Here is a 24,698-nt window from a genome sequence, read left to right as displayed (position 1 = left end):
GAGTCCCGTGCTAAAAGGCATGTAGGCGTACAGGCGCATGGCCCTCAGCTGCCAAGTGCCTGGGGTGCCTTCTCTGCCATGACCCCCAGGCCTCCCTGCAGCTCCCATCTCCATCTGCCCGTCCCAAGCAAACGCTCCTCCTAAGCGGCCTCGGCTGGCGCTTTAAACCCTCTGACCCTACCTGCTTTCTGAGAAATACATCAGCAGCGAAAATCTCACTTGTGAAGCAGAGCAGCAAGTCATGGAGATCGCCATAAAACCTGGCTGCTGCTGCAGCCCATGTCAGATGGGTCATGGAGCTATTATTAGCGCTGGAGCAGAAGTCGTATGCAGCGGCTCAAGCATTGCTCTGCTGTTTCAGAGAACATGGCTCATCCATTAGTAAAGAGCGCAGTGCAGGCCGCGCACGCCGCTCAGTCGGCTCGGATCATCAAATCTTAAAGCAGGAAGATTATGCCGTACCTCAGAAATCTGCAAGCAGCTGCAGCCTTTCATAAAACAGCTGAGGAGGAAACATAGACCTCCAGTTAGTGGAGATGAACCGGTCAGAGATTTACGGTCGATTTTTGTTTTCTTTGGAAAGGTCCGATTTCTCTATAAACTATAATTAACAGCACTCTGAGTTTCTATGTTCAAGCCTTTCTGACATATACAGCTCTGGAAAAAATTAAGACACCACTGCACTGACCCCATTGAAACCTTCAAACCAAATATTGATTTCTGGTCACTTCCTGAGTTGAAACATTAGTATTGGTGTTTCTAAATTAAGAAGAACGTGTTTTCTTTGCATTATTTGAGGTCTGAAAGCACTGCATCTTTGTTGTTATTTTCACCATTTCTCATTATCTATAGTTCATAGAATAAAACAACAATGTTCATTTTACTCAAACATATACATATAAGAAGTAAAATCAGAGAAAATGATCATTTTAAGTGGTCTCCAAATTTTCTTCCAAAGCTGTATATATAGTCATCAGTCATTTATTGCTGGAGAAAAGCTGATGTCACACTGTGTGTGTTAGTGGAGATGAACTGATTTGATATGGCTTGTATCTAGGGCTGAAACAATTAATCGGATTAATTGTGATGAATGAATTATTCTAATAATTGTTAACAAATTTAGTCATTGTTAACTGGAATTTATACTCAAAAAAATGAAACAACATATTCAGAGCAGCAATTAAGTCAAAACTGAAGAAAAAAATATAACTTTAGCATTTAAGATTAAAAAAAAGAAAACATCTGTCTGTAAATTTTTTTACCCAAAACTGAAATAGCAGTTTCAGCTTCATCTGCTTCAAATTCAGTAAAAGAAATTTCATATCAAGTACCTTTTGCTAACCAATTATTAATCAGTTGATCCAAAAAATAATAATAAAAAAATCAACAAATCAACCATCTGCACCCCTTGGAACAATTCTGAAAATCTCTCTCCTAAGAGCTTAAAACAAACAAAAAAAAACATCTTTGAGTTCCATTAATATTCATAAATTATCTTAAGTTTCTTCTGTTTTCTGGGGCTTTAAATACATAAACTCTGCTTCAGAAACTGCATTAATTTGCTTTAAACATTAACATTACAAAGCTTATTAGCGTTAGCATGCTAAAGGTGAGAAACGTATTACTTTATGGTGTAAGTAGTCTGATCTTTTGAATTTTTAACAATTATCCCTGACAGCCTCACCTCTGTGGTGCATTACCACTGTTATCAGAGAGTACTTTCATAAATCTGTCTGCGTGGACTTAATGACATCTGAGCAATTGTTTCCAGAGGAAATTAATACCCACAGTAAAAGGTTAACTGACAGACACAAACAGATATGAGCAGACATTCAACCCCTGTTAAAATGCCTCTTTGACCACACTCTACATTTACACACATGCACAAGACATTTGTGCGTGTGTGCGTGCGTGCATGTGTGCGTGTGTGTGTGTGTGTGTGTGTGTGTGTGTGTGTGTGTGTGTGTGTGTGTGTGTGTATTGTCAGTGGAGTGCCACCTGGCACAGCCATGGCTCTGGGTCTCCGGTTGCGAGCTGCAGAGGCAGCAGGAGATTTACACCGGGCGAGTGTTGGTGTGAGGAACGACAGTGACCGCCGCGGAGCAGGACGGGTTTGAGTCACAGTGCTGCCTAAACCAGGCTTTGCTGCCTGAGTACAGCGTCTTTTACAAGTAGGACTTTATGCCTGTTTAATGTGAGCAATATCCTATTAATATACAGTAAAAACATTGGGTGTGAAGAATTATGTTTTTCAAGGAAAACACAAAAAAGAGAGCATTAATATCTTTATAGTATCGCTACTAAGAGATAGGATGCTCACAGTCAATACATCATCAATTCTAGAAATGCCTCCATGCAGACCAGCAAGATCAAAACCGACCCAAAATGTAACTACAGCCTATATTTGATAATTGTAAAACAACCACATAAATACAACAGAGAAGTAGATGTGGAGTATCAAGCTGAAGTAAAGCTTCAGGGTTTTGTTAGGAGTGAGGCTACAAAATCATTGTTTTCAAAAAGTTACATATTCCTTATCAAAGGAAAACACAACCAGGGTTCCTCAACGTCTTTCCTGTTAATATTCCAAACAGTTCAACAACAATGTGTCTAAAAATATTGCTTTAGAGCTCGTAAAAGACCATTTCAAAATGGAGGCATGGTCAAAATGATTTAAAAAACAATCTGAAATCTAACCTTTAGGCAGGATTTCAGTCTATAAATGATTAAATCCTTACTTTGTTTGATCTCTTGGAATGTATTGCAGACCTTTAATAAAGAAAACATAATGTAATGTTTTTTGTTCAGACTTTGAATTTGCATCCATTTTTACTCCTGGACTTATTTATACATATTACATCCAGTATTCAGGAACTAAAGTTCCTAGTATTCGAACAGCGAGGCGCCCTGGTCCCATAGAAACTGGCAGCAATCAGCATCTAGTGCAGTTTACTCACAGTAATTATCCACAGGTTACAGACAGTTGAGTTGCATTTTGCTATTTGAATAATTAACTACCAAGGTGTTTAAACTGAGTCAATCCATAAAAAATAACTTTAGTAAGAGACTAAAGAAAAACTTCAGAGAACAGGAAGAAATCTGGGGCACCAGCCACAGATTATGGGACGTTTTTAAGGTTTGTGAAGCTTTTTGGGACAAAGTAAGTCGTTTTCTTTTCACACAACTTTTCTACCACAATCTTCTTGAGCTGTTAACTTGTGAGTCCTTTTCTCTCTCATTACTGGCTGTGACTGCAGAGCTTTCAGAGCTACACCAGAGCTGTGGACTTCATGCAGCCTCTACATTTAGCACCAGGAAAATCCCAACTCCAGAATGCATCGTGTTCTGACTGCATAATAACATCCAGGGATTACATGTCGAATTAAACACTGAAATAAGTTCTTACCTCTTGCAGATAACTTTTTGGTGTTGATTATTTTAGCGGCATACTCCTGCCCTGTCGACAGCTTCACACATCTGCGCACCACTGAAAACGCTCCCCTGCAAACAACAAACAAAATATATTCTTATTAATTTAAGGAAGATATTTTCAGATTTTTATCAACAGCTCATAATATATTTATGTCCATCAGAAAATCTCCACTGTTTATCAAACTTTTGCTTACATGCAACTTCTTCAGAGCCTTAGCTGGCATAATGACTCCAGTTTTTGCTAAGAATACTCATGTTAATACACACGACGGATGATTTACTGCAGCTACAAGCAGACTTAATATTCCTCAAATGTAACCGTGGAAAGCTACATTTAAAGACCAAGCTGTCCAGACTTATCTGCTTAATAAGCTCCCATGAGGAGCCTCAGAGCCAGTCAGCATGTTCTAGATAATGTGCTCACATGTGGATGGTGAGACGTGCAGCGAAAGAAACAAACACTTCTACTGTGAAGCTACAAGAGCAAACAAAAGAGCAAACAACTCAAACGTAATATTTGATGTGTTCAGACAGCCTATTTCTGCAGAATATGTGATTTAATATGCATTTAGTCATATAGAATAATTTAAAAATGCTGAATATGAGCTGGTTGTGCTAAAAGCTGCACAGCAAACTCTCAAGTCTCTAAATAACTTCTCAGCCTCGGCCGGCTCAGATCAATCTGGCCGGTCTGGCTTCCAGTGGGTGTTGACAGTGAAAGGTTGAACTATGACACTGGGTTTCACTTCCAGACCAACAAGGTCAAAGGTGAAAGCTGTGGGACCAGATGGACTGAAACTCAGACGAGGCAAAGCAGAGGACTGAAAGTCTTCTGTCAGACAGCATCAACTATTATTACAAACACATAATAATACTTATTATTATGTGTCCAATAACCACTTTATTGGATTAAAGCGGTTTAATCCAATAAACCGCTTTGGATTAAACAGTTCTTCAATAACTGTGCAGCTAAACAAAATAGTATTGAAAAGAACATGAATAATTATAACAAATACAATTATTACAATAATAATTATTACAATTACAATTATTACAATAATAATTATTACAATTATTTGTGATACATCAAATATTACAATTATTACAAAACTGTATTAAATGTGCTACTTCATAACTACCATAAGAAATGCAATTGCACTCAAAGACAGCAAATAACTACATCCAATCATGCATCATCTTTAACACTTACAGAAAACCAACAAAGAAAAAAAAAATAGCTCAAACTGCAAACCAACAACCTTATCCATTGGTTTCTGAGGTTTTGGACCATCATTAAAATTAATCATAACAGTGCAAAAGATTTTTTTTCAAAGACAAAGTATTACAATTACTTATATTTTGCAGTAATTATCCATACTGATCAAGCAGTTTTCTATTGTCTGTAATATGTATCATAAGTATTTCCACAATATAGAAAAAAGGTAATGAATCAGGTCTTATTTTGACTCCAGGGACACAAACTCAACAGACGTAACCTCAGATCTGTATGTTAAGGAACAAACATATGACTTCAGAGATCAATGGTTGGTGAATCACAAATAGAGATGGGCCAATCAATCAGAAAGATTGAAAGAGTTGAACATTTTTCCATTAATCATCTATATTCTCCTCTGATAGCGTTCTGCTGTGTGCACAAATATTTAGTATGACATGAGTATTTGGACCTTAAATGTTTTAGACATATTTTCTAACTCCAAGATGAACAAACTTGAACGCTTAATGGATTTAAGCAAAAAGATTGGTCAAATTTAGTCAAAAATTACCAAAAGTCTCTCAGAGGAATCCTGAAATTGCTTAGATTTGGGGGCATGATCACAGAACTGCCAAACATTTTGTTGCAAATAGTCAACTGGGTGGCAAGAAACGTGATGAGAGGAAAAAAAAAAAACATAAATGAACTGGGTTTGATGTTACCAGGAAGCCATTATCTTCCTGGTAACCATTTTCCGTAACTGCAGCCTACCTGGAGTGTCTAAAAGTACAAGTTGTCCAGAGCGCAAAGACATGGCCACGGTGAGGAAGGCTGAAACCTGACCACCACTGATCAAGACACACAAGCTGAACTGACCAGACTGGGCCAAGAAATACCTGAAGACAGATTTTTCAAAGGTTTTAAGGACTGATGAAATGAGAGGGACTCTAGAAGCACCAGATGAACACCAGCAAGGTGAAACTGGGGTACTGGTATGCACTGGTATTATTAAAGGTGACCTGGTTAGACTTTTTTGGATTGGAGATGGACTCCTAATCAACTCCCATGTTTTAAAAGACATTTTCTTCAAACAGAGTTGCAGGAAAAAGTCAACATCTTTCAGAAAGATGATGGTTTTTATGCATCCAAGTTGTGGCTAGCCATTAAAAACAAAAAACTTATCACATGAAATGTTTATTAATGTGTGGAGATTTTTGTTTTTGACTCTCACTTAAACGATGAAAATTAAAGACAAATGATAGAATAATAGCTGTTCAATAATTGCGCACTTTTAGATATTCTGCTAAAAATCCCAAAATGACATTTATTTTCTTAAACATCCTTGTACGAGGTTTATTAACATTTTTGGATCAACTGAAACTGATGTAGGTAGTGATTATTAAAAATAATCCTTAAAAATGTGACTTACTTGTGCACAGTGTAATTTTTTGTTGTGTTATTGCCACCCTAGTATATGTCAATTTTATTTAGGTAGCACGTTAAAAAAAAGGCAACAAAGTGCATAATGGTAAATAAAAACAAGCAGTGAAAATCAGAAATTAACAAAACAGGTACGCAAATTGGGATAATTAGTAATTTCTTATTTTGTTCTTGAAATATAAAACAAGAATCTGCGTGTCATCATCCTCAGAATGGAAAATCTTGGTCGGAAAATCTCTAATTGCAAAGTGCACAACATGTAAATCTGTACACCAAAGCTTCAAATATGACCGAGATAAAAATCTACTTTATCGAAGAAAAACCACCAGCAGAGCAGCGCACAAATATTTCACAATAACAGTTGTTTGTCTAATTGATAACCAGTGTTGTTTTAAAGTGAAAATGCGTTATATTAGCTGCAGAATTCACTGTAAAAACTTATAATGAACGCCACGGCACAGAAAAGATCAAAGAACGTGCTTTCTAGGAACTGTTTTAGGAGTTTGTTTATGCCAATTTGTGTAAAAGAAGAACTGCTTGTAGACAGCCAAGGCTGATATTATCTGTAATAGGCGAACAAAGTCACGAAGCTTAAATGTCACAAGTCCCACATAGGAAGGAACAGCAGCCAAAAGTGAGAGCACAATAATTATCCCTCCTCAGATCCTTGGTATTAGTATTACAGAGTCATGGATAGCATTATTATCTCAAGGCCAAGCCACTTACACCTGAACTCCCTCCTCTGAGATGGATGGGTAATTATAATCATTTGACAAAGACGACTTGTAGAGCAGGATTAGTGTCACTCACACAAGATCAAAGCCCGACTAATAGGTTATATTTTCTTTTCTTTTTATTCAAGAGCCAAACCTGAAGAATAAGAAACATTCCCAGCAGCCAGAGTTATTGCTCCTGGGAGAGGAGCAAGCTTTGCAGCAGAGAACGTGTTATTATCCCCAGGTGGTGTGTGTGGAGTCACACTGGTGGACAAAACTATTTATGCTTGTCAAATGACAAGAAAAATAACTAAGATATCGTCTCTGTGGGGCATACCAGACGCCTGACGTGAGTCTGAAACATTTATAACAAAAACAAGCTTAGATTCACACTGGCATAAAAAATGAAAATCTACAAGTGTTACTAATTCACCTGTCAACTAATTATGATGTTCAAAATTACTCAAAAACACATCAACATTAACATGAATTCAGAGAGAAAATACTTTTTGTGTTTTTCTCCTGGACTACGTTTAAATATAACTAGATTATTTTATGTAAAAGTATTTTTCGGTCACAGATTCTCCTGAAAATATCATCAATTATTCTTGTTTTGGGCTGTAAAGCTGCCTTTGATATAGCCCAACATCTTAATATTTTAAGGTCTACCTTACTAGCAGCAGGTTTCAGGGTGGAGTTCCCCAAGGTTCTGTTCTCAGGCCAGTTTTATTCTCCATTAACATGCTCTCCTAAGGACCCATTTTTAGGAAATCTCTTCATGCAGATGATGAAGATCAAATTACTCCAGAAGCACATTTTTCAGTGCTAATTGCATCTTGCCATATAAATCTGGGTAGGTTTCAGCCTCTTAGCCACATTAAAGGCTAGAGAGTCATGCTTGGTTCTCATTTTGACTTCGAGAAACTATTCACTATTCCAGGAAACCTTTTACAAGCTAAAGCTTTAAATGAAGGTAAAGCTTTTGTTTTAACTCGGTGGGATTTTGAAAGGCTGAGCCACACTATTCTAAGATCCCAGATTGATCATTGAAACTATTGGTGAGAGTCAGACCTGCCTTTTATGGCTGCAGTTTATACAGAACCTAACATTTTACTGCTGAATTTAAAGCTCTCCCTGGATAAACTGCAGCATATATCCAACCAACCCCCTTCAGCCATATGTGCCCTCCAGATTTCCCAGATATAATGATCGCTGGCTTTTACAAGACCCAAGGCCTGGACTGAAACGTCAGCAGCGGCAGCACCTGAATTATGCAGATATTAGACAATCTTCAATGGTCGCTGTGCTTAAATATTGTCTGCTTTTAATATGGTATGAGTGTATTTTATTCATAAAGATGTCTGCATGAAGGAGCAAACAATTAACCGAAGCATTATTTCAAATTTACTAAAAGAAATTTTGAAAAATCCAAATGTTTAGATGTAATCCTTGCTGGAATGTGTTGAGATTTGGTTTCAATAAATGATTTAAAAAAGTAAAAGGCGGATTTTTGAGATATATATGCTTGTGCATAAATCATTAACCTTGTTGGCCCTAAAGTTTGGTCTTCATTAGAAGGTGATCAACTTTAGGAGCTTTCAGAGACATTGAACATCTGCTCCTGTTGCCTTTTAGGTGTGCAACGGACAGTCTGCACTGCTGCACTTCTTTAGTCGTTTTTGCTCTACAAATATGAATTACATGCGTTCAAATAATGTTGATATTTTGGGATGGAAACATCTTTCTTCATGCTTCTATAAATCACCTTTGCATACCTTGTGTACAAACGAAGCAACATAAATAAACTTGTTTTTCCATATGCAGATATATTTTCATCAGCCGTTGACGGCATCAAAAACATCATGAACATTTCAGAATTTAAACTTTAAATGATTGCCTTGTTTTCAATCAAATAATACCAAACTAAATCTACACCCTACATTCTCTTTCTGTTTATTTCTTTCATTTTAGAGGTTATTCTATTGTACATTGAAACTTAGCATTATTAAGATGCATCCCTCTGCAGACAGTCAACATCTGAGCAAACAATTACAGTAAATTACTAAACCTGTTTGTCTTTTCTGACTCTTTTCTTGTTCTTACAATTATTTTTTTCAGGTCTTCTGTTGCAAAACCGCAGATAAATAATATAAACAACAAAAACTGACAATCTATAAAGCAAACACACAATTAGGCAGTCTGTGCAGCCTGCACAGACTGCCTGTGCAGACACAGGCAGTCTGCACACAGACTGCCTGTGTGCAGACTGCCTGTTTTAAATTAATACACCTGCTGCAAATCCAGGTATAATAAGGTAAAAAAAAATATTCTGTATTCTATTGAAAATAACACAGAATCAAAATAAATAATATCCAAACATTATTTATTTACATTATTATTTACAATGCTATAAACAATATTCACGCTCCTTTAATTTTGCCCAAAATTTTTACATTTCTGATCTATTTTCTGACCTGTGTGAGTATAGTTTTCTTTTGTTTTAAAAATCTGCACAAGAAATCAACACAAAATATCCCAGAATAGAGAAGGATCAAGGTGAAAGATAAACTATACACATATATATCAGTAATCATTGGTTATTCATCAACATCAATCAGGTTTTCATGGCAGAGAGGCATATAGAAAGTCATCCTCACTGAAAAAAACAAAACAAAACAAAAGAAAAACATCTCAGCCTGAGCAAAATTTTCTGGTCTGAAGCCAAAAGAAAATGGTTTCCTCATCACAGCGATTAATTTTTCCACTAAGACGATTTTGAAGACGATTGCCAAGTTAATAAGAAATGGCTTCAATCTGGGAATGTCCACTGATCCATTTAGTGTTGCCACTAAATACATCTTGTGCTAAATAGTACCATGTACTTTGCAGTGATGATGTAGTTGTTATTGTTATACACATGCATTAAGGATGCATCTAATTATTTTATTATTCAATAATTAGATGCAAGAATTAAATCACTGAACATAAAGTTTTTAAAATCAGGGTGGATCTCACGTGTGGATTACTAATACTAAACCATTTATCTGCAGGAAGTGCAAATAATAAAGCGGAGGCTAAGCTCACATGCGCTCCAGTAGGACTGCAGTAAAAAGGTAAACTATAAATTTATTGTTGATATTTTTCTTGATTTTATTTGTTCAAAGTGAAACAAGTAAAGATGTCAGACGCAGGAATAAAAAGATGGACTGATGAAAGTGGAAGACTGAATGAAAGATCAAAGTGAAGTAAAACCCTGAAGCAATGCTAAAGTCTCAAAACAACAACAGAGATCTGGAATAAAAAGCACTAAAACTTTAATGCAATTCAACACAGATATAAAATGTTAAGCATCTTAAATCTCAAATAAAGCAAAATATGGAATTGCAGGAAGTAGAAAAGGTTGACAAACATGAACATGTTGTAACTTTTCTGAAACTATTTGGTTGACTCAAGCTCAATTTTAGAGAAATTAGCAATACTTTGACTTTTTGTTTCTATTTCATGCTTTAGGTTTTGCTTCCTACTTATGTGCAGATTGCAGTCTGACACTAGTGCAGACTTTTAGGAAAAGGGGTAATAAGATACAACAGCACTGTTGTAGGGAAATTAACATCCAATAAACAATTAGATGGCAGATAAAGTAGTAGAAAATTTTGTTTCAAGTCTTCACACTTGGTGATATACCATGATGCCTTGCTTGTGTTAACTGCAACAAAAATAAATATTTTTTTAAAGATCTGTCCCTCGAGCAGAGGTCTATGAAAGCTGCAGTAATAATAGAATAACTTCAAAACTTCCCAAAGCATATGCATTTTCTTATTGGTTTATTATTTATACAGAAATTCCCTATAATTACAGAAGCCATAAAAACCGCCATGCTTGCAGCTGTAGCAGATCTTTTTTTTCTGCATATCAACAAATCCCCGCTGCGCGAAGGGCACACAAACTTAGAAAAACATTTTCTGCAAACCGCAGTTTTCGCCTCATCACATGTGGAAATGCATTCACCACAACAATTTCCCTGCTCCCCCCCCCCCTTGTGAAATAAACCCATAAATAGAAAATCTGCGTGCTACAAATATGCCAAAACTTATTGGATTTAATTTGTAATAACAATACAAAATCACACTCGAGAGTGTGGCAGGGAGCAAAGTAGTTTGAAAGCTGACATACCGAAAAAGGGCGCACACACACACACACACACACAGCCGCTGGCCCGCTTCAGCTCTGCAGCCTTGCTGCTGCCGCCTGTCCGAGCCTCCCTGCACAGCAAACAGCCGTGCCACCGACTCAGACACGCTGGCACCACAGATACTCACTTCCCCAGCTCCTCGTACAGCTGATACTCGTCCGTGAATCGCGTACAGGTTGTCGTGGCCATGGCTCTCCCCTGTCTCTTTCTCTCGCTCTCTCTCTCTCTCTCTCTCTGTTTCTTTCGCTTCTTTCTCCTGAATCAACTCCGAAAGAATTACCCTCAGTTCGTGCAAAAAACGGTGTAAAAAAATAAAAAAAAATACCAACGCGGGTCCGCCCAGCAGCTAGCCGGCCGTTGGAGCGGTGGAAAAAGCCTATAAAGAGGCGCCGAGAGACGGAGGGGTTGTAGAAAGACGAAGCGGGCGGTGTGGGTGTTTCTCTGTCAGACTGACTCCGCTATCTGACAGCTACCGCGCTCAACGGAGCCGCTTGGAAAGCTGGGCGAGCCAAGTACGGCCACTTCCGCTTTGGATTTTCAAAATAAAATACGCTGTCCACACGAGGCAAACATGTAGAGTTTGTTCGTGTAATAAAGCCTAAATGTGTGTTAACTGGTCTCAGCTGATTTGTCTGACAGTTTTAAATGAATAAAGGATTTAGGAAAATTAATTTAAGAGAAAGACAGGCAAATGCAACATTTATTTTGTTGTTTCATTGATATTTTTAGCACATTCTAAATAATTTTAGCTGTAAAAACAAAAAGAAACTGGAGCAAGACTATCAGTATCTCATCTAGGATGGGATACGTTAATGCATACATTTCCATTCCATTCAGCAAATTAGAATATTTATAAGTTATCTTAATTTATTTCATTAACTCAATACACAAAGTGAGACACAATATAGAAATTGATCAACCATAGACTGATGTTTTTATTAAATATTAATACACAAATAAGCTTTTATTTGTGCATTATGATGTCTTTGACTTACAAATACGACATTTATTTCTGAGAAGAAAAACATTTCTAATATAGAAACCTGGGTTTAATGAAAATAAGTTTTAATATATCCTTAAAGGTTATTATTTTCACAAGGTATTAAAATGAATTTTTTTGATCTTGCACATAGGAAATCCACATAAGTAATTACATTTATTCAGTTACATTTACCTGAGTAACGTTTTGGAGGAAAGAAATGTGCCTCTGAGTAATTTTACTGGACAGTTATTATGAACTTTTGCTACTCTTACTTGAGTAAGATTTCTGAATACTTTATCCCAATAAGTAACTTCAATAAAGAAAGAACAAGCATATTTAAATTAAACATGTATGAGACACAGACACCCATACACCTCTTATGGTGCAGAAAAAAGTCCCTTCACAATTCCAAGTCCTGGGAATTTTCAATTGACTAAAAATGCTCAAAATTAGATTTTAATCTGCTGAACTTTTTTGTAAAATTATATTTTGAATAACTATTTGATATTTTTTTTATTTAAGATAAAGCTGGTGGGCTAAGCTGACCTAATACTGGGAATTTAAGCTACAGATTTTTATGCACAAAGCTATTTTTGTTTAAATATAAAACAGATGGAATTTAATAGAATATGTAACTGTTTTAAATAAATGTTTTATTTGCTGTCACTGTCATTCCCTCTTATCAGCTTAACTTAAACAGACCATTTGAATTGGTTTCTGAATTAAAAATAATTTTTTAATCAAATCATGAACCTAAAAATTGGAATCGGAATCAGAATTAAATTTCTAGACCCTGAAAGATTCAGTTTAGTTATCTTCTAGCCACTGAGCCTGCTAGATAATCCTGATATTTATAAGATATAATAAGCACTATATATTGTCCCTAGAAGTACTTTACCCAGTTCTGACATATAGGGATTAATTTTATGTAAACTTTAATTAAAAAAAATATTTGAAAATGTTTCTTTTGCCCAAATATTAATTTATTTGATCAGTCACTCAGTACTTGAGTAGCTTTTTAACTAAATACATTTTTATTCTTGCTTGAGTAATTTCTTGGAATGCTACTTCTTACTTTTACTTGTGTAAAAATATGTTGAAGTAATACTACTCTACTCACCTCTGAGTTATGTAAGCCTAACATAAGCCTTAATGCTTTAAGGCGCAAGTGTGGTTTATTTATTGCGTCAAGTCTTTTTCCGGTGTTTCGCTGATCGCTCTGGCTGACTTGACGCGACTCGCTTCATTTGGCTGCAGCTTCTCCACGGGAAGGCGGTGACTCCATGTCGCCCTCTGGTGGACACTTTGCGCACAGGCGCAGCGCCTCAACGTAACCGAACACACCTCCTTCCCGCATGGTGCGTATTTCCAAATAGGGGCAAATATGAGGGAGCTTGTTTATGACTTCAAAACCTGCCTTACAAACGACATGTTTAATGTTAACTGTTTACTTAACGAATGAATGAAATAACTATAATTGATTCATCACAGCAAAGGATGTCAGTGCTGAAATGCGTTACCTATAAATTTTAGTGTACAAGACTCATAATGTTGACCAGATACAGTTCTGTTTAAAATTGTTTCACGGTCGCTGCATGATAGACATGTAAAATTGTTTACATTTGTAAAATCAGAATACATAAACAAATTCTTCCTATTTACTCTATATGTAGATGCAAACTACATTTGTATCATGTATTATTAAGATAATTACTGGTCTGATAAGTTCTAAATGTTTCCAGCAAATCTGGGAGATTGAAGAAAAAACATTCAATCTTGAAAATGCTGTGTAACTTTCTCTATTACAAACATTTTAAATTTTACATTCACCACGTTTTTCAATGTTTGATGAAAATTCTGCATCTCTTTCTGCATTTAAAAGACACTTAATTATGACGACGTGATGTGGCATTGAATAAACTGATGTTTGGTGTATATTTTATCTTTATTTGTCTGTTACAGTCTCTTGAGTTGAATAGCTAATTTTCTCTTTATGCAAACAGGAAGCAGATAAAAGTGTTTCCTTCTTTCTGCTCCTTTTTTCGCTTAGTTGTTAGATGAACTATTCATGTCTATTGAGCAAATAAAATGAAAACCAATATTTTAAATGACAAATTAACATGTCTAAAAAAAACTTTTAAATCTTGAATCTCCAACAGAAAAAGCTGTAAGTGAAAATAAATCCTGAATTTGTTACGTTTCTTCAGACTTTTCATAGTTTCTGCAATTTAAAGTGTAAGAATTTACTTCTTTTAATGAGTCATTTTAATGACTTAGAGTAAAGATTTGCTTAAGAGGAAGAAACGACTTTTTCCAACATGAGTAGGAAGATGCATAATGGTGAGGTGAGTCATCGGAGTAAGTGCTTTACTAGTGAGCTGAATGAGTAAAGGTTTTACAGTTGAACATTATCTTTGACAGATTTACATTACAGCTTGTACTTAAAACATGTTTCTTACTATAAAATTACTTCACGCAGCCTCTTAAACACGCCGCAACACAATGAAGAAATTCAGTGGTTAAAGAGCCGCAGCTCACTGAGCCACATAGTTCAGTTCATTTCTGCAGTAACATAATCACAGTTAATTAGTGTTATTAGGCACTTATGACTGATTAGACAATTGCCCTTTCAGCTTCCTGAGTCACATCTTCATCAGCTGCCCTGTTCGTTACATCAATGTTGGGGAGCAAAACGGGGAAAACTTGAGTCAGAGTTCAGTTAAAATCTCCATTCTTTTTATTTTTAATCCACAGGAAGGGACTTTCTCTCTCTCACACATATGAAGCTGAGGTTAGAGAATCTCTGACACATGGATAAATTAACAACAGATATATTTCAGAAAATAAAACACATTTTATAACTCTTCACATAAACACATCATTCTTGAATAAATAAATAAATAAATAGATAAAAGTGATTATTTTAGGGGCACATCTCCATGCACATCCTACTTCTCTGAACAGTCTTAATATTTTCAAACTACAATAATTCTTCTATCAATAAAAACTAAACCATGATATTCTGCATTCAGGCTTTTTGTGTGTGTGGATCACAGCAGGAGACGGACAGAGTTGACGTGGAGATGGTACAGGAAGTCTGCATATGACGCTCCTCCGTTGGGACTCTTGTCTTCCACCAGGTGGCGCTGCAGCGCCTCCTCGCAGGTGTTGCCTTGTTTCACCACCACAAGCTGAAAAAAGAAATAACGATACTTATTAAAGCGCTAAACAAAACGTTTCTTGAGTCAACGCTGCACATCATAAAAAAAATCATTTATTACAAAAACAGTTACACACACTTAACATAATATTAGAAATATTCATAAATGCACAATTTTAACATTTTACATAATGAAATAATTACATTAGAAACATAACATTTTCACGATGATAACACTACGTAATAAAATAATTAAGCAAGGCTCTTTTAAAAGCTCTAGCATCTGTCACATTGCCATGTTTTCATTCCTTTAAGAATAACATTCTTTAGTCCAGCCTCTGTAAAAGAACCTTTTAATGTATTAAAATAGTGTAAAATTAGTTTAATCACATGCATCAAAACTCTGTCTAGTAAAGCAAAGTGTTTCCATGTCACCTTGCGGGCGTAGGGAACCTCGGAGTTGAGCAAGTTGATGAGTGACCGGACTCTGATGGACAGACGGTTTTCCAGAGCTGGAAGGTTGGTCTGATTAAACAAACAGGAGGAGAAAGGAGGAGGAAGACATAAACCTGGAGGATGTCAGATTAATGCCTTATTCAACATCAAGGCTCTTAAAGGATGACAAACGTTGTACAAACTATGCCATCACTACAATATTCTGAAGGAAACATATTTTCTCTAAGTGGTTTAATCTTTACGCAGATGAATCATGAGTGTTTCATCTTTTGTCTTCTATATGATCTTTTTTTAACAGTTTGCATGTCTCTTAGTGTTATTATTATTTTTGTTTTTACTTTTTATTGCGTGTTCAATATAAATAAATAAATCGGTGTTTCCTCCCACCTCGCCTGAAGGCAGTGACGAGAAGCAGCTGGCGTTGAAGAGCTCAACAAGCGTCCCCGCAGGGACCTGAGTGCCAACCCAGAGCAGCACAGTGAAGGGGGCGTGAACCAGGTACAGACCTCTGGAGTCCAGGCTGGAACTGGTGCACCGTAGCGCCCCCTGTGGGTCTGGAGGACTGGAGCTGTCGACTGAAGGCAGCTGCAGAAAGAAAAGAACACACTAAATTTGATGGTCGCCTTATTATTTTGCAGCAGATAAACGGAAATGTCTCCCAAGATGCAATATTTTGATCCACACAAACTTTGGGTTGAATATTTTATTTAATGTTTGTTGTGTCAAGAATAAGTCTGATGTGTTGGTGACCAACCAGAGGCAGCAGCAGTGGGTAGAAGTGTCGGACGGTGCTGCGGGTGTCAAGGCCCAGCACCCGGCAGCGCTGCTGCAGCCGCTGGTGGACGGAGCTCCTCAGACCCGGCAGCAGAACCTCACTCTTCCTCAGGCTGTTGACGTAAACAGGAAGAGCTCGCAGGAACTGAGGAAGCACCAGCTGCAGAATGAACACGACACAGTAAGGTTAAAATAAAATAAAAACAAAGCAGAAGTAGTTTTTTATTGTTGCAATTAAACATCTGGAAGGCTTTAAAACAATTTATACTGAAGTTAAATTTGGAAATAGTAAATACAGTCATGTGTTTGTGTGCAGCTGTTACCTCACCTGGCCAGCAGACACTGAAGACGAGCAGCAGTGTTTGCGGTAAGAAGCCAGAGCTTCTGTTACATCAGTCTGCAGTTCCTCCCTCAGCTCCTGCAGAGGGCGCTCTAACACAGCACAGTACACTTGACAGACACAGAAAGGAAGGTAGAATTAAAACAAAGTAACCACAGAAATGTTTAATTGCTCTTAAATTACCAAGTTTTGTCATTTAACTATGATGGGGATAAAGTTAATCGAAGTGGTTAAATATGTAACATTGTTATTATTCACTGAAGTACTAAAGAAACATAGTTTTTCATTGTTAAAGTTTCTACAATCGATTAACTACCTTTTTTTTAAGCTTTTGAGGCTCTCAACAAATCATATTTGGCTGAACCGAAAGCAAAAATGGCTCTGTGGGTTTTAAAGGTTGCTGACCTCTGAACTTTACCAACTATTGGTCTGTAATGGTAATTCAGCATATTGTAAAAAAATAAAAAAGAATCAATATTACAAACAGCACTCAGAGGAAGATACTAATTAACAGCAATTGCACTAAAAATGCAATTGTTTCTATGAAAAGAAGCCTTCCTCTATGACTTAAAGGCAACCTATAAATATGTAGGACTTACTAAAGGTTTTTAAATGTATTTAAACCATCAATATTAAGTTGGAAAATGTTCAAATCTCAAACTTTTTTTTCAAATTGATAAATCACAATGAATCATCCTGTTGCAAACAGTGGAAGCTTTTATAACTATTATATATTTCAGTGACAGAACATATTTCATACTCTTCTTGCAGTAGAAAGTGAGAAGGGTTTCAGCCTGGTAGTTCCTGAAAGTGTCCTGTAGGTGGCGTGAGCATCTCAGTGTCAAAGTGTGAACTCTGGTCCTTCTCTCTCCAGTCTGGGAAGTGTAAGACAGGACGGCCTGGTGCATGGGATGAAAAAGCATAAAATTATTACATAATGCTTCATGTTACATTAAACTTCCATTGTACGAAAGACCTGGAAGACATAATGTTACAAAATGTCATTTATTTCCATAAATGCTTAAATTTAACATCCAATCAATTGATTTATTGGAAAAAAGCAATGCATCCAATGTCGACTTTCCAAGAGACTGAAGATGGCTGAGACCAAATTAATCAACATGCTAGTCACGCTAATAGATGCTAACAACAGTTTAAAATGTCTCCACTGTAAAGATTTTGTTTTAAAAATCATAACATCTTGTTTTACAGCTATTGATCCCTGTGCCTAATATAAATAATTAGTAAGAACGTCCAAAAGGAAGAATATAAGGAAGAGAAATCATAAAAAGCCAAAACAGGCGATGTGTTTGATGCGTCTTCACCCATTTCTCTAACTCACCTGAACGGCTGCCCCTCTCGTCTCATCCAAAGCTTTGCTGTGGGCCAGCTCCACAGCCAGAGTTGTCCTGCAGTCGAGCGTTGCCATGGCGATGTGTGCAGGGTTCGAACCAGGGACAAACAGCCCATAGCAACCAGACACGCGCAAATCTGGCAACACAAATAAAACCAGTCAAATCAGACATTTTATAAAGAAAAGTGCTGGAGTGAAAACATCAGAATCTTCTTTCACCTTTGCTGACGAATATCCTGAGCTCAGCCTTGTAGCCGGTTTCCGTCTCAACAATCCGCTTCAGATCCGTGCTGAAACGCTCTCTGTCCAGTTCGCCCTGCGATGGAAATGTCACAAAAGTTAAAGTGGAATAATGCCCTTGAGGAACTTGAGGGGAATTCTGTGTAGAACATAATTACAGACAAATGTTTTGTTTTTATCTTAAATGCAAAATGTTGTGGCTTAATTATACTCTGATTATGTTTTTCAGCAGATCTGAATCTGTATACGATATTTAATGATTAATTGATTACTAAATTTGTTGATGATTATTTCAGTAATCAATTAATCACGATTAATCCAATTAATCTTCTCAGTCTAAGTTTGAGAAGTACAATCTGAAATTTTTCATCACAATGTACAGCAGTATGAACAATGGCTATTTAACAATGACTTGAAGGTCAGCAAAATTCTCAGCAGAATTCCTTAAATATCAAACTTTCCATTAAAAAAAGACCAAAGAGCCACAGTGGGCGGAGCTGCTGGTGCACCTGGAGGTAGCCGTAGGTGTGCAGAGCTCCACCAGTTAGAAATGGAATGTGGCCCGGCCAAGCCCCGCCCACATCCTGCTGGGAGAGAACAAACATGTGGATGCCGCATCCCTGGCTGATGCACTCTTTAGCCAATGAGATGGCCTTTTCTGATGGCTGGAAGATGGACTATAGAAAACACACAAGGAGGGGAGAAATGTTTCATGAACTGAATGTACCTCACTAATGTATAGACTGTTACAGTTAGATTTACCTTTGGTTTGTTGGTCCCAAAGAACCCTGAGGAAGAGTTTGTGTGTCCCGTCTCAATCAGGGCAGCTGTGTGGAAGATAAGCAGTTTCCCTGGACACTTCAGGCCCTAAATGTTTTATAAAATAATCTCAGTTTCTGCAAATCTCTAGCATTTAGGAAGAAAACAGTGGCGAGAGTAAGCAACATGTTTATTGATTGATTACCTGCAGTACAGCCAGGCCTGCTTTAACAGGAAGCTCAATGGAAAGTCCACTGGAGTCACTGCACTCAGCACCAAACTGAGGAATGAGCTGCAACACACTGCAGACAAAAGAAAGGATCTCAATTGTTTATGATTCTGGAAGAGATGTGGGTGTTATTACAAACCATTTGTGCTCCATCATTCTTACTTAATGATGGAGTACATTTCCAAACCTCCCATTGGAGCTGAAATGGTAGAAACATTTGCAACTGGATCAAATTCTGTAAAATATTCCTGATTAAGTACTGTTGGCTATCCAGTTATTAATCGATTAGCAAACTAATTGTCAGCTACAGCTCTACTTCCCATATAAAAAAGGAACAGGGCCATTTAAACGCCCACAAAAATGACAATTAAAGAGCTACATCTGACACTCTACAAGCAGAATTTTGAATCCTCTGAATGACGTGCAAAAAATCATCAGATCAAATCAAGAAACAAGAACACAACTGTCAGAACGGCTGATGTGTTTCGTTACCTGTCTATACTTTCTATGCAGTCTTTGAGGGACACCAGAAGCCCCTCCCTCACAGGAAGCTGCAGGTCCTCCGTCTCAGCGATGACCAGCATGTGAGGACGGAAAAGGTCAGGACTGAGGTCATACAGGTGGATCCTGCTGTCGTACGTCATCAAACCCACACGGAGGTCTGACGAAGCATCTCCTGCCTCTCTACAAATAAACAAGCAAAAGAAAATGATCAAACCTGATGTTTCCAAACTGGACCAAAAACTACAGATAATGTAAAAGCATTTATATCCTTTGAGTTTTTCTCATTTTGTCAAGTTACAACAATAAACTACAATGTATTTTAACAGGAACTTTATGTGACCAACAGAAAATAATGAATATTTCTGTAAGAAATGTGCTTACCTGACCAGTGAGGTGAGCAATGTGTGTATTTGCTGAGCGACAAATTCTAAGTGTCCTCCTCTCAGTGCAGAGGCAGAAACATCTATAGCTAGAAGAAGTGCAGCAGCTTCACCCTGGAGCGAAAGAAACACATTTTCAACTCACATTTCCTTCTAGAAAACCACTTGCATTATAAATGATCTCATGAAAGAACATATGCATTAAAAAAGAACTTACTGAAGAGCAGGTTCAGAAGGGAAAATGAAAATAAAGCCAAATCTGCAGAGTGGGAAGTTTACCTTGTCTGAGTTCAGTATTTCATACGACCCCATGCTGAGTTCGGGCCTCTTGTCTTGGTCAACCCGGACCCCTTCTGCTCCGTTAGTGGGTTGGTACTGCTGCCACGGCACTGAGACCCAGTCAAAAAAACAACAACATTTAGATAAATTAAAACAAACTGAATTACTAAGCATTTATTGTATAATTTATTCTTTATTGATTATCGTCAAAAAAAAAAATTCCTACGAGAATTTTGATTTATCGTTGCAATGATAAACTGAAGTTATTGAAGGCAAATAAAAAAACAAACAAAACGGACAATATGACTGGAAATGTTATTTTTGCTATTTTCTCCTATGTTTGATAGTATATTTGATATTGAAGCGTTTTCAAGGATTTCAAGCACCCTTGTCAGATGTTTCTATTTTTATCTCCAAACCAAACTGATTTTAAATTCTACCTTCATTGAGTTTCCCACAGAAGGGGCAGTAAAACCTCTGCCCACAGTCCTGCCAGCCCATCGCTGGGCACATGGAGGCGCCGCACCAACGACAGCCCATCACACAATCTGCATGTTTGCATAGAGGAATCGGCTTCTGGTGGAAAAAAATGTTTTAAAAATCAAACACAACTGTGGCAACACACACGTGTCTTCAACTGGAAAATGCTTTAACAACAAAGATGATTATTTATCTCACATTAATAAGTATAAAACCTGACCTGACATTCATTTTGATTAAAGAAGGGAGTAACCAGCGCCCCTAGTGGCAGTCGGCTGAGCAGCGCCGTCTGACCATCACAGGGGACGCAGTAAGTAACAGAGCGGATGGCCAAGGGGCTTACGTTACCTGCAGCAATCAGATAAAATTACTGGTGCAAAGTTTCATGTGTGTACAGCTGCATTACTGAATTAAATCCATGACGGAGAACATCTGAGACAGAATCTGTTCACCTCTGTCATCTGTAACACAGGAAGTGGTCGCCAGAGGAGGCAGGCGAGAAAAATGCTCAGAGATGAAAACTTTTCCTTCCCACTCGGCTCTGTCCTCTGCCATCACCTTTACCTTCACAGAGACAGAGAGGTCTGTCAGCTTCCCTTTAAACATTTCACTATACTCAGAGGTAAAGATATATAATTAATTATTCATGATCAACCAGCTGTTATTGCAAATATGTAACAATGAATATGATTAGGCAAATATTGGATGTTTTACTTTTCAAAAGCTGAAAAGCTGAATGTGAAGACATTTAAAATTAAAATATTTCATGGAAAACATAATGTGAGGAAAAGTTGTTTTTAGAGCTGAGAATTTGAGAGAAATTAAAGAACTGAGATAAACAGACTTACAGCGCTTGGTAACAGTTCAGGATTCAAGCCGTAACGGGACTCAGAGTTGGGAGACTGCAGAGAAGAGAAATGAACTTACATTGATTTTTATCTTCCAGTCAAACTGCCAGAAGTTTTTCGCCTGCCAAAAAACTTCTGGCAGTTGATCAAATTTCAAGTTTGAGAAATATTAGTGGCTCCTTTTTGACTACATAAGCTACCATTTATGATGTTTAATGTTCATTCACCAACCTGAGGTGTCAAATTATGATCCAGTGGAGACGCAGTGGGCACAAAGTCATTTATGCTCCCTGAAAAAATACAAATAAAAACTTCAGCTGGAGAAGTCGTTTTAATTTTAATTAATTTTGAACATTTTATTCTGATTCCTCTGATGTTATTTATGACCAAACCCACACAGAGCTCACCTTTAGAGAGCGCTGCGATGCTCCACAGAGGCTGCTGTTGGATGGGAGCGCTGGATGAGGTCAGCGTTTCATTAAATCCAACAAAAGATCCCGAGTTTCCCCCGTCGGATGCAAGGTGTTGATTATGGTTTAACTGAGGTTCAACACACGAAGAACTAACAGGAAGAGCATTTTGAGCTGGTGGCTGATTCAGAAGACTTCGATATGTATGTTGAGAATATGATGAGGGATCTACTGCCTGGTAAGGGTTAGGAGGGGAGTAATGTTGCACTGGCGGCATCGCTTCATTATATGGAAGAGAGCATGGCGGTATGTTCCTTTCTTGGATAGTAGGGGATAAAACATCAGGAATGCTCTGACCATTTTTACAAACATACTGCATGCTGGGATGAGAGCTGCTCCTGGTAGAAAAGGCAGCAACATCACTCTTAGAGTAAACACCAGATGCCTGCAGGTGGTTGTAACTCGGGTTTTGGTTGGGTTCACAGGCCAGGCTGAGTTGCTGGAGGTGGGGGAGAGGATTGCAAACAGGTCCTGCAGGAGCATCAGAGGACCAGCCGTTCTGGACCGCCCACGGGGGACAGGCAGGGTGGCTCTGATTAGGGGACGGGGCATCCATCATCCCCCAAAAAAATCAGAAATCAGAAGTGTTTTCATTGGAGGCAGGACCTGATAAGACAACAAAGAATGACAGAGAATATTTAATATTTAAAATATATTCTGTTTGTTCTCTGTAAAGTTTATTTTATGCATCAGTTGCTGGGCACATTTATGGTTTCTTCTTTTTGACTAGATTTTCCTGTTTTATTTCAGTTTTCTTCAGGGTTTTCTCCACAGTAAAATTCAAGCACTTTTCAAGTATTTTCAAGTTAAGTTTTCAAACTTTTCTAGCACCACACTTTGTAGATAAAACAATACAAATTAACTAACGAAGACAGCTTGAATTAGCCTTTTATTACATCATTTATTACTGTTATTAATAATGCATTGTGTTGTGATAGTAGTCTACATAATAGAGACAAAGTGAACAAAAATCTAACAAAATTTTATGTTTTGAAAAGTCTCACACACCCTATTCACCTGATTGGTCTGAGAACATAAAACAAATTAACAAAATAAAAAAAATCAACAATTTCAATAACTGTAAGGTATAAAACATCAGACTTTATTTCAGTTATACAGATCAATAACTCATTGAGACACTAGGATTACTCAATATTCATTACACTGAATAAATTGTTTTGTGTAAAGGTAAATCCTGATCAAATAAATTTTTATGACTGCTTCTGGCAACATGTAAAGTTCAACAGAGTTAATATTATGGTTTTTGGTTCTTCTCCCCATTAGTTTAAGTGAAATAAACATTTAATGCTAAGAAAACTCTTTGGAGATGGGCATTTAATTTCCAAAAGGACAGTGCACCAGATTCCTGACCTCAACCTGATAGAGAATATTTGGGATTAAGTAAAGCAGAGACTGGGAGCCAACATTAGTGTTTGACCTCACAAATACATAACAGTAGAAATGGTCATAAATGCACTTTTAAACATTTAGAAAAAGCCTTACCAAAATAACTGAAGCAGTTGTAGCTGCAAAGAATAATATATCAATGTGTATGTAAAGGAAAGAAGGCCAATACTTGTTGCAAGATAGCGTTTATAGGCATTTTTGTGATTGGATAACCTATTAAAACCCCATGTCTACCACACTGGGTAAACATTTAAAATGTAAAAATAATTATGTTATATTGTAACAACTTTGGCCTCATCTTAAGCTATGTTATCACTGTAAAATAGTTTTAAAAATAAAACTAAAGTGGGATTATTTCCCTGGTTTTATTACTGCTTTTTAGTTGTGCTAGCTAGCTAACAGAGACTTTCCAATTACCGAGAGGTTTCTGTCGTAAATGAGGTCCTGAAACAGAGGCTCTACACACACATTAACTCCAAATTAACATACAAGTCAAATAAAAATCTTCTGCCAGAAATATGAAGGATGTGTGAACAGACAGAGGAGTCAGTACCCTTTGACATCAACGGAAACAGCAGAGTCCGTCTGCCTTGGTGCTCGTTAACGTTACGAATGTCGGTGTCTTCATTTTCACCTCAGCTCCAATGGATCTAAAACACCTGGCTTTATATTGTATGAAAATATAAATCTAATTAAAATAAAAACAATCTCATCCTTATGGACCAGACACTAGCCAGCCTCATCTAGAAACCGCAACGTTAGCATCACGGAAAGTAAGAATCAATACAGCGCGCTTCCGGTTGTCCTTTCAAAATAAAAGGACTCCGTCAGTAAAAATGTAAAGCAAATGCGGCAGATTCGATGAGGTAATGTATACATTTTAACAACAAACCATGTTTACACCTCTTGATACACACATTTTGAAGAGAAAAAAATAAACTAGTCAATGCTGCACTTAACTTTTTAATTAAAGGTATAAATTCCTTATATTTACCTTAGATATGGAATGGGCCACTACAGGATGACCTTGAGTTTAAAAAGAA

The 24,698-nt window shown here is 37.2% G+C and overlaps 2 protein-coding genes across 38 annotated transcripts in view; both read right to left on the bottom strand.

The window, feature by feature from the left end:
• The window catches only part of camk2b1 (calcium/calmodulin-dependent protein kinase (CaM kinase) II beta 1), an 80,303-nt gene extending 68,839 nt beyond the window's left edge, over window positions 1–11,464 (bottom strand). For 17 of the 34 annotated variants that reach the window (XM_016669168.1, XM_016669173.1, XM_016669177.1 and 14 more), the window contains exons 1-2: window positions 11,121–11,464; window positions 3,407–3,501 (exon numbers count right to left, since the gene is read on the bottom strand). In XM_016669168.1, coding sequence (XP_016524654.1) covers window positions 3,407–3,501; window positions 11,121–11,182 — 157 coding nt within the window. In that variant the 5' untranslated portion in view covers window positions 11,183–11,464. The remainder of the gene's footprint in view (window positions 1–3,406; window positions 3,502–11,120) is intronic. The other 17 variants (XM_016669186.1, XM_016669187.1, XM_007547402.2 and 14 more) reach the window with 2 other exon arrangements.
• On the bottom strand, window positions 1,940–24,441 carry LOC103134904 (protein transport protein Sec24C). Of its 4 annotated transcripts, none has more exons than XM_016669165.1 (22): window positions 24,209–24,441; window positions 22,186–22,854; window positions 22,010–22,068; window positions 21,779–21,832; window positions 21,383–21,494; window positions 21,151–21,278; window positions 20,891–21,026; window positions 20,451–20,560; window positions 20,173–20,285; window positions 19,780–19,971; window positions 19,264–19,360; window positions 19,062–19,166; window positions 18,809–18,976; window positions 18,279–18,375; window positions 18,048–18,196; window positions 17,466–17,604; window positions 16,694–16,815; window positions 16,346–16,525; window positions 15,979–16,176; window positions 15,571–15,660; window positions 15,015–15,166; window positions 1,940–1,979 (listed from the first exon to the last, which is right to left on the bottom strand). In XM_016669165.1, the coding sequence occupies exons 2-21, from the start codon at window positions 22,805–22,807 to the stop codon at window positions 15,026–15,028; spliced, it is 3,012 nt and encodes a 1,003-aa protein (XP_016524651.1). In that variant the 5' UTR covers window positions 22,808–22,854; window positions 24,209–24,441; the 3' UTR covers window positions 1,940–1,979; window positions 15,015–15,025. The 4 variants fall into 4 exon arrangements, with proteins under 4 accessions (XP_016524651.1, XP_016524652.1, XP_007547478.1 ...); XM_016669166.1 differs by lacking the exon at window positions 1,940–1,979 and having other exon boundaries at window positions 14,690–15,166; window positions 22,186–22,286; window positions 22,563–22,854; XM_007547416.2 differs by lacking the exon at window positions 1,940–1,979 and having other exon boundaries at window positions 14,690–15,166.
• Window positions 24,442–24,698: the final 257 nt, after the last annotated feature.

The sequence above is a fragment of the Poecilia formosa genome, unplaced genomic scaffold (genome assembly GCF_000485575.1).
Source record: "Poecilia formosa unplaced genomic scaffold, Poecilia_formosa-5.1.2 Scaffold20, whole genome shotgun sequence".
Classification (NCBI taxonomy): domain Eukaryota; kingdom Metazoa; phylum Chordata; class Actinopteri; order Cyprinodontiformes; family Poeciliidae; genus Poecilia; species Poecilia formosa.
The sequence above is the reverse complement of the archived record's forward strand: the minus strand, read 5'-3'. Positions and strand labels throughout refer to the sequence as shown.

Bases quoted from the DNA above. Each gene is read 5' to 3' on its own strand.
- LOC103134904 (XM_016669165.1), bottom strand. From the start codon at position 22,807: ATGATGGATGCCCCGTCCCCTAATCAGAGCCACCCTGCCTGTCCCCCG. The intron at 21,027-21,150 runs GTCAGGTTTTAT...TTTTTCCACCAG, and splicing joins TTAATCAAAATGAATGTCAG to AAGCCGATTCCTCTATGCAA. The intron at 16,177-16,345 runs GTTGGTCACCAA...TTCTTTCTGCAG, and splicing joins ACCCACTGCTGCTGCCTCTG to CTGCCTTCAGTCGACAGCTC.